Below are 17,413 nucleotides of genomic sequence, written 5' to 3'. Positions count from 1 at the left end.
AGTATTTTGTTGAGGATTTTTGCATCTGTATTCATCAGTGATATTGGTCTGTAATTTTCCTTTTTTGTAGTATCTTTGTCTGGTTTTGGTATCAGGGTGATGGTGGCTTCGTAGAATGAGTTTGGGAGTGTTCCTTCCTCTGCAATTCTTTAGAGGAGTTTGAGACGGATGGGTGTTAGCTCTTCTCTAAATGTTTGATAGAATTCACCTGTGAAGCTCTCTGGTCCTGAACTTTTGTTTGTTGGAAGAGATTTAATCACGGTTTCAATTTCATTACTTGTGATTGGTCTGTTCATATTTTCTGTTTCTTCCTCGTTCAGACTTGGAAGGTTATACCGTCCTAAGAATTTGTCCACCTCTTCCAGGTTGTCCATTATATTGGCATAGAGTTGCTTGTAGTAGTGTCAGGATGCTTTGTATTTCTGTGGTGTCTGTTGTAACTTCTCCTTGTTCATTTCTAATTTTCTTGATTTGAGTCCTCTCCCTCTTTTTCTTGATGAGTCTGGCTAATGGTCTATCAATTCTGTTTATCTTCTCAAAGAGCCAGCTTTTAGTTTTATCGATCTTTGCTATTGTTTTCTTGGTTTCTATTTCATTTACTTCTGCTCTGACCTTTATGATTTCTTTCCTTCTGCTAATTTTGTGGGGTTTTTTTGTTCTTCTTTCTCTAGTTCCTTTAGGTGTAAGGTTAGATTTTTTTCTGAGATTTTTCTTGTTTCCTGAGGTAGGCTCGTATTGCTATAAACTTCCCTCTTAGAACTGCTTTTGCTGTATCCCACAGGTTTTGGATCATCGTTTTTTTGTTGTCATTTGTCTCAAGGTATTTTTTGATTTCCTCCTTGATTTCTTCAGTGATCCCTTGGTTATTCAGTAACATATTGTTTAGCCTCCATGTGTTTGTGTTTCTTAACGTTTTTTTTCCCTGTAACTGATTTCTAATCTCATAGCATTGTGGTCAGAAAAGATGCTTGATATGATTTCAATTTCCTTAAATTTACTGAGGCTTGATTTGTGACCCAAGATGTGATCTATCCTGAAGAATCTTCCGTGTGCACTTGAGAAGAAAGTGTAATCTGCTGTTTTTGGATGGAATGTCCCATAAACATCAGTTAAATCTGTCTGGTCTGTTGTGTCATCTAAAGCTTGTGTTTCCCCATTAATTTTCTGTCTGGATGATCTGTCCATTGGTGTAAGTGAGGTGCTAAAGTCCCCCATTATTATTGTGTTACTGTCGATTTCCTCTTTTATAGCTGTTAGCAGTTGCCTTATGTATTGAGGTGCTCCTATGTTGGGTGCATATATATTTATAATTGTTATATCTTCTCCTTGGATTGATCCTTTGATCATTATGTAGCGTCCTTCCTTGTCTCTTGTAACATTCTTTATTTTAAAGTCCACTTTATCTGATATGAGCATTGCTACTCCAGCTTTTGTTCGATTTCCATTTGCATGGAATATCTTTTTCCACCCCCTCACTTTCAGTCTGTATGTATCCCTAGGTCTGAAGTGGGTCTCTTGTAGACAGCATATAGATGGGTCTTGTTTTTGTATCCATTCAGCGAGCCTGTGTCTTTTGGTTGGAGCATTTAGTCCATTCACGTTTAAGGTAATTATCGATATGTATGTTCCTATTACCATTTTCTTAATTGTTATGGGTTTGTTTTTGTAGGTCCTTTTCTTCTCTTGTGTTTCTCCCTTAGAGAAGTTCCTTTAGCATTTGTTGTAGAGCTGGTTTGATGGTGCTGAATTCTCTTAGCTTTTGTCTGTCTGTAAAGGTTTTGATTTCTCTGTCGAATCTGAATGAGATCCTTGCTGGGTTGAGTAATCTTGGTTGTATGTTCTTCCCTTTCATCACTTTAGATATATCATGCCACTCCCTTCTGGCTTGTAGAGTTTCTGCTGAGAAATCAGCTGTTAACCTTATGGGAGTTCCCTTGTATGTTATTTGTCTTTTTTCCCTTGCTGCTTTCAGTAATTTTTCTTTGTCTTTGATTTTTGTCAGTTTGATTACTATGTGTCTCGGCGTCTTTCTCGTAGGGTTTTTCCTCTCTGGGACTCTCTGCGCTTCCTGGACTTGGGTGGCTATTTCCTTTACCATGTTAGGGAAATTTTCAACTATAATCTCTTCACATATTTTCTGGAGTCCTCTCTCTCTCTCTTCTCCTTCTGGGACCCCTATAATGTGAATATTGTTGCATCTGATGTTGTCCCAGAGGTCTCTTAGGCAGTCCTCAATTCTTTTCATTCTTTTTTCTTTATTGTGTTCCGTGGCAGTGAATTCCACCATTCTGTCTTCCAGGTCACTTATCCGTTCTTCTGCCTCAGTTATTCTGCTATTGATTCCTTCTAGTGTAGTTTTCATTTCAGTTATTGTATTGTTCATCTCTGTTTGTTTGTCCTTTAATTCTTCTAGGTCTTTGTTAAACTTTTCTTGCATCTTCTCGATCTTTGCCTCCATTGTTTTTCCAAGGTCCTGGATCATCTTCACTATCATTACTCTGAATTCTTTGTCTGGAAGGTTGCCTATCTCCACTTCATTTAGTTGTTTTTCTGGGGTTTTATCTTGTTTCTTCGTCTGGTACATATCCCTCTGCCTCTTCATCTTGTCTGTCTTTCTGTGAATGCGATTTTTGTTCCACAGGCTGCAGGATTGTAGTTCTTCTTGCTTCTGCTGTCTGCCCTCTGGTGGATGAGGCTATCCAAGAGGCTTGTGCAAGTTTCCTGATGGGAGGGACTGGTGGTGGGTAGAGCTGGCTGTTGCTCTCGATAGTAGTTTCTTTTTTAAGAGATGATTTTTAAACATTTCTGGTGGTTGGCCGTGGGCACCAGCACTCTGGACCTGGCTCCCCTTTCTCCAGGATGTGGTCTTTAGCTTCAGCTCAGCTTTTTCTCGGCTTCTCAAGGTCTCCGCTGCCTCTGGCTTCAAGCAGCTCCAATTGCTGGGCTCATTTCTCTAGGTTTCCTTCTTTTGAATCGTCTTTCCTGCCTTTATAGGTTTATGACGCCCGGCTCTTCTGATGGTTCTCAGCAGGAGGACCGATAGGAATTACCTCGTCCCCCGGAAGAGGAAGTTCCCAACATTGCCCTTCTTTTCAGTGATTTGAAATCCTGCCTTTATCAAGTATAACCTCATGGCCAGCTTCTGTAGCTTGAAGGGTTAAGTGTGGTAACGCCTCTTGTTTTTCTCTGATTAATGCTTGAGCCCCTGTGCACCTGTGTTAGCAGGAAGGTCCGGTAATCCGTCCTGAGTGACCCCCAGCCCTGGGGCTTTCTTATCCAGAGAGGTGAGCTCTGCTTTGGAATGTCCCCCTGCACTCTCAGTCCTCAGTTGTGTGTCTGTGGCTGGTCAGCGTCCCCGGCTGTCCCCCCGACTCTGGTGCGTCGTGTCCTCAGCTGGGTAGACCCCACACAGACCCTCCTGCTCCACGTGCACTTCCCCTTGGACCCCTTCCCCGACCCTCCTTCCCCACAGGCTGTGGCGGGGCCTCTGGGGGTGTGAGTTCAGCCTTCCCCCAGTGTAGGAACCCGCGCTTTCGCCAGGAGCCCACTTTGATGAGAGAGGACAGCAGGAAAGAAATCAAACACGTGGAGGCTTTTTTTCTCCCAGAATATGGTTAAATTTCTGCTTTCCTTTATCAGGTCTAGGTGTTAGCACTGGGTTCAGGGAACTGTTTCATCAATTAATTGGTGTAAACCAGGTATCCTCAAACTTAGGTGTGCGCCGGGGCCGCCTGGAGGCCTTGTTAGGTCACAGTCCTGGCCCATCTCGTGAAGTTTCTGTGAGTAGCTCAGGGGTGGGGTCCAAGAATTTGCATTTCTCCTAAATGCCCACCTGATAATGGAAGCTGCTGGTCCAGGACCCACACTTTGAGCAACACTGGGGTGATCAGTATTTTTTCTCAACAAACAAACAAACTTGACTATTTACCAAGAATACTGTTCTGTTTAAGTTTGTTGAACACTGATGTTGGATATTATAACTCACGTCTTTTTTTTTTTAATTTTGTAGAAATAAAAGAAGAACTTGAAGATCTGAACAAAGAAATCAAGGAAACTGCTAATAAAATTAGGACCAAGTTAAAATGTGAGTGTACAGTTTTGATTACATGTAATCATTGACACTGGGAATGTGGGTAATTATTATTTTCTTCTTTATAAGTTTTTATTCTTTTACATTTTTAAAAGTTAAGATTGTGACCGCTTTAAAATAAATTGTATGTACTTGGAATAGTAAGTCTTGTTTAAGTTCCTCATTATTCTAGAATTTTTAAATGAGGAGCTAAACCTAAGGGCTGTTAACCCTTAAATTTCAGAGTGAAGCACTAATTCATGCCCAACAGGAGTAAGCACTCGCTTATAAATTGTTAATCTGTTCTATTTTATGACATTTGGGGCTAAGCTGCAGATATTTGAGAAGGCGACTAGCCTTTGACGTGAGTTGCCAGGTTCTTCTTGAATGCCCTTGTGCTCGGTGAGCTCCTTTGAACCTTTCGTACAGTTCATCTCCGCTGACGGTGCCGGGTGGAGGTTCAGAACAGCTTCCCTGTGGGACCGAAACAGACGTGGGTTTTCTCCGTGTGGTAGAAAGACAGACTGTATTTAATTTTTACAAAATGGCATTCAAGTCAAGAATATTTCTGAAGATCAAAAGGAACCTTTATTAAGGAGAATTTCAGACGTTTGTCGGGGGAGGGGTCACCACCACCAGCCCCAGGTCCTCGCCCTTGAGCTCTGCAGGTCCCAGTGGCCCTCACGCAGCCCAGCTGGCTTCACAACCAGTCCCAGACTTCTGGGTCTTCATCAGCATATAGTTTCCGGTGTGTATTTCTAAGAGAAGGATTTTTCTCCCCCAAATACAGCTATAATACTACTATTATATCTAAGTCACATTAATTACTATTATTTATTATAAAATATCCAGTCAGAATTCACACTTCCCCAATGATCTTTTTATTTTTTTATTTTTTTTAATAGTTTGTTTTAATTGGGTTCCTTATTTGGACCGTATCCTGTGATTGGTTGATACGTTACTTCAGGTTTTTTCACATCAGGTTCTCCTTCCATCTTTTTCCCCCCAACACTTTTTTCTTTTGGTTGGAGAAACCAGGACATTAGTCCGTCAGAAGTTGCCATGTTGCAGAGTTTTGCTGATTTCACCCCTTTAATGTCACTTAACAGGTTCTGCTGTGCTCTGTATTTCCTGTGGATTGACAGTTAAATTCTCCAAACTTGATCAGATTCATGTTGCCTGCTTTGAAATGTGAAGCTGTAACATCTGGTTTTTTTTTTTTTTTTTTTTTTGATATCATCAATTCTCCAAATGATCACAGATTCATGTTGCCTGTTTTAAAATGTGAAGCTGAAACATCTGTTTTTTTTTTTTTTTTTTTTTTGATATCATCAGCAACTGACAATTACCAAAACTCATAAATTTACTAGGAGTTGAAAAGATAAGAAAATACATTTGAGGTTAGGCTTGAAAACCTTTCATTTTTTAGTTTAAAAGATAACTCTTTCCTGTTTGTTTCTAGCTTTTGAACAAAGTTTTGATCAGGATGAGAGTGGGAACCGAACGTCAGTGGATCTTCGGATACGAAGAACCCAGGTTTGATTATTGGCCTTGTCTAGTTTGAAGCAATGCTGAAGAATAGGTCTTTTTACTTCTTTCAAATTCAAAATAATTTCATCTTTTCCATCACATTAATTCTTTCAGCATTTCTGCATAAAAAAGGCATCGTATTTAGAGACTTCCTCTCTAGATTATGAAGAAAAGAAAGTGTATTCAGCCCAACAGCAGAATTCTGTTCTGAAGAGCAAAAAATTATCCCAATCATTTCAGTGCTCTTGGTAAAATCCTCACCTTTTATAGGTTTGTGGTGCAGCAAAGTGGAATTTAGTCCACTTAACTCTACTTGACGAACGGGGATTATGTGTTCAGGCTCTGGGGACAGTTTGCCTGGGTGCCAACCTGACCCAGTCAGCCCGTAACTATGGGCTAATTGACTTTTTGAAATGATGGTTTCACTTCTATAGAATGAGGGATAGTAATAGTATAGTAGGGTTACTGTGAAAATCAAATAAGATGATGCATGTAAAGTTCTTAGCATAGATTCTGTTATACAGTAAGTTGCTATTAATCTTATTTTCCATTTGAAGGAGTAAGTGGCATATTAGTTTGAATCTCTATGATGTAATGTTTTTATATATCACTTTTAATAGAAGAAATGACCAGTGTACATTGATCTATGTTTTTTTACGTTAAAAGCATTCAGTGCTGTCTCGAAAGTTTGTGGAAGTTATGACAGAGTATAATGAAGCACAGACTCTATTTCGGGAGCGAAGCAAAGGCCGGATACAGCGTCAGCTAGAAATAAGTGAGTCAGTGAACATGCTATCTTTGTTAAAAGCATATTTTTCTTCCTTAGGGTCTGACATGAAAGTATGTAACTTCAAAAAAGTAATTCCATCTCTGTTTTGGTCAATATTGTAAGCCTGAAGTGCTTTCATAGCTTCCTATTCATTGAATCGACCAACCTGTTATTTATTTAAATCCTTCAGAAAGTTCTAGGTGAGTGGACTTTAGATTACTTGTAGAGCGTTAATGAGACCTGGAAGACTCTCAACCGTCATTTCTTCGTGTATTTTTTGTGTCCCCCAACCCTTCCTGCCCCGTCTCGGGGACAGTTCCCTGTGGGTGTCGCACTTCTGCATGTCTGGTGAGCAGACACTCGCTGCCTTTTTGCTCCAGGCTTTCTCCCGCGGGTGTCTGTCTGTGTAACAGGCAGCCTGAGAAGATGCAGCTCATGGTCCCCTCTGGGCAGAAGGCAGCTTGCTTGCTGAATAAAGGTCAGGCAGCTTTGCTTACTCCCCGCTATGGAAGATCAGGGCTCCTCAGCTGTGACACAAGCCCCCTGTGGGTGCATCTTCCACTGGGGCTGCTCTGCGTCTCCCACGGGCTTGGGGAGGGGGGAGCAGCCGTAAACGTGAACCTCATTAAATGACATTTTAGGACCTCCCTGGTGGTGCAGTGGTTAAGAATCTGCCTGCCAATGCAGGGGACACGGGTTCGAGCCCTGGTCCGGGAAGATCCCACATGCCACGGAGCAGCTAAGCCCGTGCGCCACAACTGCTGAGCCTGCGCTCTAGAGCCCGCGAGCCACAACTACTGAGCGTGCGTGCCGCAACTACTGAGTGCGCACGCCTCCTCACCACAATGGGAAGCCCGCGCACCACAACAAAGAGTGGCCCCCGCTCACTGCAACTAGAGAAAGCCCACGCACAGCAACGAAGGCCCAACGCAGCCCCCCAAAATAAATAAATAATGACATTTTAACATCTTTATTGAGATATAGTTGACGTACCATGTGAATGATACTCAGAGTGTACAGTCCAGTGGTTTTTAGTATATTAGCACAATCAGTTTTAGACCATTTTAATCACTCCAAAAGGAAACTTGGTACCCATTGTCGGGCACTTCTCATTTCTCCCCCTGAGCCCTAGGCTACTGCCAGTTTATTCTCCTGTCTCTGTAATTTTGCCCATTTTGGGCATCCATATGAATGGAATCAGACAACATACGGTCTCTTGTGACTGGTCTCTTTCACTTAGCACAGTTTTTTCAAGGTTCAACCATACTCCAGCAAACACCAGTGTTTTATCCCTTTTTTACAGCTGCATCACATTCCATTGTGTGGATGGACCACATTAACACGGTTCATCCATCCATGAGGTGATGGACATTTGGGTTGTTTCCACCTTTTGGTGATTATGAATAATGCTGCTGTGAACATTCACATTAAATGATATTTTAATTATGATGTTTCAATTGGGTTTTTCCAAAATTCTGTGAACCTGTTCATAGACAGCATTAACACATTTAACTCAAGGAAAAAGTATTAACGCCCAAACTACAGAAAGTATTAGAGCCTCTGATGCTAATTTTGCAGTCTTTATTATGTGCATTTAACATATGCTGGATCTAGTTTACCCCCTTTTCCTATAAGCCAGAGTTAAACTTTTAGGAAAACTGATACGCCAAAATGTATTATCAGTTTCATTTTTATAGTTCCTTATTCAGACTAAAATTGGATTTTATTAGTCATTCCAATTATAAGATTTTTCATGAGTGTTTTCCAGTTCTTCCTACTTCTTAGGCTTATGTTAATTTCTCTCATCGTTAATATTTGCCTAAGAAAATACATTGGAAAGGTTAGAAAAACGTTGGTTGCAAATATTAACAACTCAGATTTTAGTTGCTAACTTATGGGTGCAAAAGTCATTTTTAAATATTGCTGCATCCTGAATGGAGTTTTTAATTGTTAATACTTTAGCTGGAAAAACTACCACTGATGACGAACTAGAAGAGATGCTGGAAAGTGGGAATCCCTCCATTTTCACGTCGGACGTGAGTACGCAGGTGGCTTTGTGGCCTTGCGTGTTTGTATACTTACAGATGTTTTCTTTTCTTTAACTTCCAGAGCAGTCGTAAGTTCATTAGTATTTCTCTTCTGTTTTTGTTTTTCAAAGATTATATCAGATTCACAGATTACTAGACAGGCTCTCAATGAAATTGAGTCACGTCATAAAGACATTATGAAGCTGGAGACCAGCATCCGAGAGCTGCATGAGATGTTCATGGACATGGCCACGTTCGTTGAGACTCAGGTAATCACACACATCTTTACTTCTCCGAGATAGAGAGCTGTTTTCTGTAAAATCTTATATTTGATTCCAGTATACCTGAGAAAGCCATTATTCTGGATGCAGTCTCTTAATTCAAAAGTTGTAGTGTTATTGCCATGTGAGACTGAAATGCTGTAAACAGCTTCCACTTTCAACAGTGGGGGACTGGTTTACTTAAGTTATGTATGGTGTGTCCATGGGACAACCTGTTAGGCAACCATAGGCAACATCGACTTTGTTCATGGAGGACTTTTAATGAAACATACAAACGTTATGTGCCAGAATTTCAAGTTGACATAAGAGGGAGATACTAAACCTTACACGTGTATGTATAAATGTGAATATGTATGCAACACACGCCCTTATACTCCTGTGTGTATGTATATATGGCATGAACTCAGCTGCATGAAACAGTACTCACAGAAGGAAAGAAATATACCAAGCAGTATAATAACAGTGGGACTATGGGAATTTTAGTCTTCTTCTCTAAAATATATGTATTTTCAAGTTTTCTGTAAGGACCATATACTAGAGTAACAATTGGGAGAAATGTATGAAAGAATAAGCCCCAAAGGGGCTACACCGTGACGTAACTAGAAGCTTATACTTGCTACGCGGTGTCTAGTACCACTGGCACGGGGTGACGGGGGTGTGAGGAGACCCTGTGAGGAACCAAGGAAGTTGATACAGTTTTTTAAAAACAGAAAATTCGGTGTAAAACACAAGCCGGTGGTTCCAGTTAGGGTTGTGGCTGTGCTTGCGCTTCCTCTCGTGGTGCTGAATAAGGTCCTCCGTGACTTTGCAAGCGCGTGAGGCTTGCCCTCCGTCACTCATTGGTCAGTGGGCATTGAGTTCAGCTGACCGCCCCGTGAAGGGGGAGCATTCGTACCAATTCCTCTTAGGGTTCACGTCACACTCGCGTCCTCGCTCCCACGGAGGCTGGTTTCAGGATCTCTTGTGCCCTCTAAGAAGGTTCGAGTCTGACTGGCCTGTACTTCTCATTGCCGGGGTTATGTAAGGATCAGTAGGAAATCCGTCCAGGTGCCGGATTCATCCTCCACATCGCCACTAACGTTCGAAGAACACTGTTTAGTTTGAGGAAGCTTGTCATAAAAATGTGTGCAGAGCTGAGGTGCGGTGCATTTGCGGTGTAGGGTGGGGACAGGGCAAGTTCACCCCTTTCTGATGGGAGGGCCCGTGCCACTCACGGTGCCGAAGGGGAGAGTTGGGAGTCTGGCTGCTACCAGCTTCTTATTTTCAGGAAGGAAACCCATTAGACAATAAGAACAATGGGTGATTAGTTTTGTTATTACTCAAGATTTTAGAGTACCTCGGACTTTTAATTAGGATTGTTCTATGCCAGATGTATTAATCGCCATTAGAAAAATCGAGGTATTCTTAGCTTTGTTCCATTGTTTCCTTTTAGAAGTCTGTTAGTGCTGCTAGTAAGTTTAAATGTGTGAATGAGTAAGTTAATTGTACGTCATTCTTCAATGCTTTACTGCTCACTGCTGCAGATTATGTCTGCTGGTGGACAGAAGACCAGGTAATGTGTTTTGTCACCTAACATTTCACTGGATTCACCTCACTTTACATTTTTGCTCATTAATTTAGTCAGCTTAGTGACCAGCGTAAGCTATTCCTAGTTTACTGTATTTTGAAGAAATTGCAGCGATTTTCTACCCATTAGAAAAGATGTCATTCTTTGTCTACTGTCTGTGCATAATACGTGCATTATGCGCTGTACGTGCATAATAGTGAATGTTCGCTCAGCCTGAAGCTAGCCGCCGCCTGTTTACTGTGCCCATCTTTAAAGAGCGTTCTCATGTTAAAGCACATCTCATAGTCTACATGATACGCCTTCAGTTATCAGCATTGTTGCCCACCCGTTTTAGTTCTTTTCATAATATGAGTTGGATTTTGGTTATTCTGTACATTGTACATTTCTAATGGTCTCATCTTTTTGTAAATGTGAAAAAAAATGCAGTGTCCATTACATGCACATTACATTCCTGTGGAAACTTTACTGCTGCTCTGTGGCTGTCTTAAGATACACAATTAAGTCATTTGAAAGTATCTTCTAAGTTTGAAACTTTCTGTTTTAAGGGCGAAATGATCAACAACATAGAAAAAAACGTTATGAATGCCACAGACTATGTAGAACATGCTAAAGAAGAAACGAAAAAAGCTATTAAATATCAAAGCAAAGCAAGAAGGGTGAGTTTGGTCTCTAAGAATTAAAGTGCATTTTTCTCTGGATTTGGTTTTGAGTGTGCATACATTGATGCAGGCCTACTTAAAAGGTATTCCAAGAAATGAAAACTTCTTACATCGATGTTTCATTTGAAAACTGAAGTAATTCTTTTTGCTAAAACGTTTGAAGTTGATCAGGTAAGTCATGTTGACTGTGAGCCCTGTTGGTTTTAAGTGAAATGGAAACTTTGCAGCCAAAGTCGGCCTCTCTGCTTTTCTCACTCGCACAGGTTCCAATTCCAGAGTCCTTTGTTTCTTGGGTCATTATTTGGCGGGACATAACAAAACTCATGGGACTGGAAGTTCTAAAAACCATTGGTTACACATTTTGTGCCGTGAACACTTTATTCTTTGTTTACGTTATTTGCTAATCCTTTAGTTTGGAGGAAAGAAGAGAATTATTTGGGACCGTGGACCTAAGATGTTATGTAGCACTCGCATTGAAGCTCTGTAAACGAGTTTTAGTATCTTTGTCTGAATCTTCCCATGTGTCGTGTGTAAGTGAAAGCTCTTCTAAGAAAACAGCGAAACTACAGCATTAAGTTCTGATTCAGGGACTGGAAAACTGTGTGTCTCATTGTGTGACCTCACCCATTACTTCTTGGTCCCTTTCTCTCCAGTGTGGGAAAGGAGCAGCACGAGCACCAAACCCGTGCTTTCAGGGCCCGTCGCCCTCCCACCTGCTGGAAGACGGCTGTTGGGTTACGATGCCTTTCTCAGCGCCAGTCGGGGGGAGGTTTCCAATGTGATGGCAAAAAAGGGAGTTTCAAAAACGCCTTGTAAAGAGGGAGTTTCAAAACGTTCAGGAAACATAGTCAGATTCTGAGCGCGGATTTACCCGTAACGATGGCCCACGGACGTTCTCAAATGAGATGCACGTCTGGGCTTTAATGTCAGCCTGCAAAGCATCTCACCCTGCTTTTTCTTGGGAATAGCTGAGTGTTAATTATCTGTGAGACGTAAGACATGGTTTCTTATATAATTCCTTGTTACTACCTTTTGAAATATTGAGCTTTAAAGTAAAGTGAGGCGATGAGGTCCACGTGTGAAGTGCTGTGGCTGGTCCAGGCACAGAATGGACTTTCACTTTAAAAAAAATCATTAAAAGAGGGCAGTTCCCTTCCTTTCTCCATGACCTAAACAGCACGTCAGTCCAACGAAAATTTCCCTGAGAAGTTCCCTGGTTTTACAGAGATACAGTGTGGTCGGGGGATACATCTTATCCTGAACCGGCAGAGCAAGCCTCGTTCTGGCAGGTGGCTGGGAGCAGTGCGTTACCCGGAGTGGCCACTGGTCAGAAGGTGATGTTTGTTTCAAAAACATCATCACCATCTCTCCAACTCAAGGCCTGGCATCTGAAACCACACACAGCGTGTTCAGCTTCTGCCTCTGCTGTTAGGTGCGTGGTCGTTGAGATGTTGGCCGTCCCTCCCCTCTCCTGGTGTCCTGGTTCCATTCCCGGGGCAGCTGAGTTAGCCCCTGAGAGACCAGACGGCACTAGTGGAGTGTGGTTTGTTTTATACGGTGTGGCAGGGGCAGTGAAGGACTTAACGGCCAGTAACAAACAAACAAGGAAGAAAAGAGTGTAGGGGCTTATCACATAGATAACTGATTTCTGAGTTCACTGACCTGGCTACATAGCTCTGTAGACATGAAAAAAAATCAGCTGTACGTCTCAGTCCATCAGAAATTTACCAAAAGAATGTGGTCATGCAGCTTTCTCATTGATGAAACCTAATATTTCGAGTTCTATAACAGTTTATCTCCAAGTAGTCTGACCTCATGAAATTAAAAACCCCTCTTTATGAGAACTGAAAGTTGTCAAGCAGAATTAATCGATGTCCCATAACTTAGATTTTAAAACGAATTCCGATAGATTCTTTGATTTTAAATGATGTCTTCTAACACGGCGGTGTGGAATTAACCACGATACAATCGGCTTGCTTTTCTTTGACAGAAAAAGTGGATAATTGTTGCTGTGTCACTTGTTCTGGTGGCTGTGATTGCCCTAATTATTGGTTTATCAGTTGGCAAATGATGTGGTGGCTGACGTCAGCGTGCATGGCTCTCTGCCGGCGCAGCAGTAAGTAACTAATCAACTAATCTGCTTATTCACTCTCCCAATTAGCTAATAGTGGTGCTTGCCCAATTAAAAAATACTGGAAAGCAATAAAAGGCTGCCAGCGGAGCGTTTGCCTGACTTCTGTGCTGAGAGCAAGCTTAGGCTGGGCGGCCGTTCATTTCTAAACCAGGGTCGTCTCCCTGTTGCTTTCGAAGCCTCGGCTGGGTTTGCCTCTGTTACTAAATGTGACGGCGTGGGCGGCAGCCCCTGACTCTCCAGTCTTCGGTTTTTGGTCCAGGAGGATGCTCCCTTCTTAAAGGAGCCCTTTATTAGTGGAATAACCTTAGCAGTGAGGATTAATTGTCAATTAAAAACCTAAAGTGTAATGTTTAATTTGTCTCTTAAGTTCTAACTCTTCAATAAGTGCAACAGCCGAAAGTTGCTTTGTGAACTCTATTTATTTGCTCATCATTTTACTGTGGAATTAGAGGGAGTGGAATGAGAGCTGTGAAGAACACTCAGTGGAATTAAAAGACTTCGTCTCACTTGTTTCCATTTGTCAGCGTCTAGTTTGTTTTAAGTGTGGCCGCATGAAAGAGAAAACTTGTGCTGAGTGAGCATGTCTGTTAATTCTTAACTAAGGGATTCGGCATACAAAAGATATTCAGTTCTTTATTTAGAGTAGCTTTATTTTTGTTTTCTGTATGAGTATCACCCCTCTCCAAACTTCAGTCGATTTTGTGTTTTTCCTCCATTTTTTTTTAATGCATTTGGAATCATCCTTCTTGCATTAACTCTGAAGTTAGATTGCTGCCTGGTGTATTAAATTTGGACATACCAGTTATTTATCTTAAAACGTTTGTTTGGCGTGATCATTGTGATTGAAATTGTATCTAGATTGTGACAAGTAGTCCTTGATGAATTCATTATTTTATTGTGAAAGCAACTGCTGGCTTGGTAGACACTTGGCACTTTCTTAAAGAGAAGACGAGGAGTTTCTCAATGTGAGCATCTGTGCACTGAGGACCCACCACAGGCGAGGGTCCCTTGCAGTTACTGTCCCAGCGTTCACATAAGCCACCACCTTGCACTCGAGGTAGTTCCCGTTAGAAGCTCTGGGATGTTGAGTTTGTTAGCGATCCATGTTTTCAGAAGGCAGAAGGAAGGAAGGCTCTCTGTTTTCATCAGGCGGGGTGTCCATGTATCCTTCCATGCTTTCCTATTACGTCTGCTGAAAAAGTGGTATATGTGGTTTTCCTTCATTAATGATAATGGTATTTTAAAACTTTTTATAATTTTTTACGAACTATGTATTTTCTTAGCTTTTCCTAGTGGCCATAATATGGCTAGTTGGACGTGCTTCCACTAAAGATAAACTTAGTTTTAGATTGGATGCTGTGGCGATGCGGTAGAACGAGGGCAGGCTCCTCCCAGCAGGGTTCCCTGGGAGCCCTGGGCTTGCTCTGTGCCCTGGGCCTGGCCGGCCGGTGGTGTACTTTCATGCCTATAAGCACGAATGAACACAAAACAATGCTCATTAATAAGAAACACATCAGAGAGCACACCAACAAGTTCTTTTTTTTTTTTTTTTTAACACAAATGCAGTGGTTGGCGTCTTTAATTATACTTTAGAAAAACTATTCTTTCAGCAAGTAGTTCAGCACAGCCCTCCTCTGGGCCTGTAGGCACTGTGTGGAGGGAAACCTACTCCCTGGAGCCCTGCAGCGGGGCAGGGTGCCCGGTTTTCTATCCAGCGACCCTGCCGAGAGGACGCGTGGCCCAGGATTGACATGGAGGAGTAGGTGGTGGCTTGACTCCCAGGGGTGTGCGTGGGCCACAAGGAGAAGTCCAGGCATGTGGCTTGAGTTGTGAGCAGGTTATTGGGCAAAGGGTGGCCATTAAATCTGTGGCATTGTGGGTTCAGGAGCTCAGCTCTCGTGGAACTCGGGAGAGCAGCACCGAAAGCCAGGCGTGGAAGCAGAGAGCACGCACGTCCGTGCTGCCCAGAGACGCGGCAGTGAGAGGCGGAGCCTCCGGGTTCTCTAAGGCGGTTGGGTGCCGCGAGGTTGGCGGGGGCATATGGAGCAGGTCCTGGAGCTGAAGGGTGATGCCAGTGGGAAGGGAGGGCTGACAGGATGAAGGAAAAAGGTGGGTTAGAAAGGTGCTCAGAGAGGCTCCCCGGGAGACACGGGAGGAGGACGCGAGCATCGTCGGGACCAGGTCCTCGCTGCCCAGGAGATGCGCGTAACGTTAACAGGTAACAGGAAATCTGAGGGCGCGCGACGTCCTGAAGGCAGCGATCCCGGGCTTCTGCATGGCTGACGTGAAAGTTTACTGAGGGCCCGGCTGTGCTCATCTTCATGCAGTAATTGATGGCGCCCTTGGCAGGCTGATGCTGATGCAGAGCTGACCAGTTTGAGCAGCTGTGATTCTCAGATGAAAGTGTGCCGTGAGTTCGGTAACTGTGATTTAAAATGGTGAACCTCTGCTGTTTACAGAGAGAACTCGAAGTCAGACAGTGCGGTGTGCCTTTCATCTTCGTGAATTCCTCCTGTTCTCCGGCAGACAGGTTTCCTGGAGAGACTAGATTTCTTAAGCCAAAGGTTGTTCAGCTTGTCAGCTGTGCGAGGGTGCTTGTTAATCGAAAGCAAAAAGTTAAATGTTATATTGCCTTGCTCTGGGCCGTGGGTGCAGCAGAAGACCGAGTTAATGGCTTGTTGATTTCTTGCTTGCATCATACCTCAGTGTAAAAAAATGTGTAAATAAGATTTCTTTCAGAAAGTGAGAAATGAATCCATTTGAAGTTTTAAAAAGATGTACAACGCATCCAGGAAATAACCGTTTGGGATTTTCTTGTGATCAATAGAACGTGTTCATGAAGACCCCACGTGGTGTCAAGTAGACATTGCCTTTTACCTCCAGGAGTAAATAGTTGTTGTCTTAATAATACGTATTTTAAGTTATTAAATTCATTTAATATACATGTGTCTGTAACTTAGTGCTTTGCCTCTGGAACTTTCCTTCCCCACCCCTCCCTTTTCTATGACCTGTAGGGGTTCTTTCTTGATGATGGGCTTGTATTTTAAACCATCTCAAAGTCCAGGAGAATTTTGTTAGGAAATGACGTTAGTGATTTCTTTCCTTTGATATCTTGCAAATTAATAAATGTTTTTCTTTATCTTGCAGAAAATGATGTTCATTATTATTTGCGTAGTTGTTTTGCTTGCGATCCTTGGAATTATCCTAGCAGCAACACTGTCATAGCAACCATGTCCCAAGAGCCATTTATCCTTGGAGTCAGACCATATCTGCAGCAAATGAGCCTCCTCCCCTTTCATGAATGAATCCTAGACATTGTGACACGTGGCATTGAGTGCTGACTTTTTATTAGTGAATTCAAGGAGAAAACGCAACAGAATGTATTGTTTGGTGAGAAAAGCAGAATGGATGTGATGAGTTAACCCAAACATCCTCGGCTCTACATAACACACCACAAAAAATTAACAACGTGAAACTGGTTTCAGTGGCCTTAAAATAAGGAATTATTGAAATTTTCAATTTTTTAAAATATTTCAGTGTTAAAAATGTATGTGAGGTTTAATTAGGAATGTCTTATGTTATGAAGCTATTAGATGTGAGGTCTAAGACTTTCTTCCCTCTCCCGGCTAACATGCTGATTGAGACGTTTTTGTACTGTGTTTAATTTGTGTTTGTTTATGTTTGCAAAAATTATTTTTATTATCGCAGAGCTGTTTTGTAAGATATCTATAATTTTAAATGTTTATAAATTGTTTAATATATTAACATCTTAATTTACTCCAATTTTATATATTAACTATTGCCTTTTAAAAGAAATAGGAAGGTTCATGATATTAGAGCCATTTTTGCACAGTTGTTTACAAAGTTTGCCATCGGCCTAGGAGACGTTGGTTGCAAGGTTCCCCAAAAAGCCTTTCCTAGTGCCTTCTGTTAAAATGGATTTAAATGCGCCCAACACCCTGCAGGAAAAGCTTGATCGATTATTGTACTCAGCTCCATTTCTAGCTGTTTCATCACCCAAGATAATAAATTAGTTACTGCACTGTAAAGACAGTGCTCTCTTCTTTTATTCATTACAAAATGAGGTTTGTGATTCCCTGTTTACACTAATAAAGTCTCAATTTAAGATGGTGATAAAACCAAATTTTAAACTCAAGGGGATTATTCCCAGACATTAAGTAAGTCTTTTAAATTTCAACTGCTGTACAGATCACCTAAATGTTCTTGTTCTGTACCTACTCTCCTGCTGAACTTTAAAAGTTAATTCCGAAAGTTTACAGGAATCTATGATAATTAACTTTTTTTTTTTTTTTTTTTTGCGGTACGCGGGCCTCTCACCGTTGCGGCCTCTCCCGTTGCGGAGCACAGGCTCCGGAC

General features: G+C 41.9%; 1 protein-coding gene across 3 annotated transcripts in view; it reads left to right on the top strand.

Annotated features, from left to right (window-relative positions):
* Nucleotides 1-17,404, top strand: part of STX2 (syntaxin 2) — a 43,999-nt gene extending 26,595 nt beyond the window's left edge. For 2 of the 3 annotated variants that reach the window (XM_024120810.3, XM_007120838.4), the window contains exons 4-11: nucleotides 4,010-4,084; nucleotides 5,532-5,605; nucleotides 6,266-6,374; nucleotides 8,331-8,404; nucleotides 8,527-8,664; nucleotides 10,789-10,899; nucleotides 12,893-13,018; nucleotides 16,184-16,271. In XM_024120810.3, the coding sequence (XP_023976578.1) occupies nucleotides 4,010-4,084; nucleotides 5,532-5,605; nucleotides 6,266-6,374; nucleotides 8,331-8,404; nucleotides 8,527-8,664; nucleotides 10,789-10,899; nucleotides 12,893-12,973 (662 nt within the window). In that variant the 3' untranslated portion in view covers nucleotides 12,974-13,018; nucleotides 16,184-16,271. Of the gene's footprint in view, nucleotides 1-4,009; nucleotides 4,085-5,531; nucleotides 5,606-6,265; nucleotides 6,375-8,330; nucleotides 8,405-8,526; nucleotides 8,665-10,788; nucleotides 10,900-12,892; nucleotides 13,019-16,183 lie in introns of all 3 variants that reach the window. The other variant, XM_024120812.3, reaches the window with a different exon arrangement.
* The last annotated feature ends 9 nt before the right edge of the window (nucleotides 17,405-17,413 follow it).

This window comes from Physeter macrocephalus, chromosome 19 (genome assembly GCF_002837175.3).
Source record: "Physeter macrocephalus isolate SW-GA chromosome 19, ASM283717v5, whole genome shotgun sequence".
NCBI classification, from domain to species: Eukaryota; Metazoa; Chordata; class Mammalia; order Artiodactyla; family Physeteridae; genus Physeter; species Physeter macrocephalus.
Note: the sequence above shows the minus strand (reverse complement) of the source record. Positions and strands in the feature narration are given on the sequence as shown.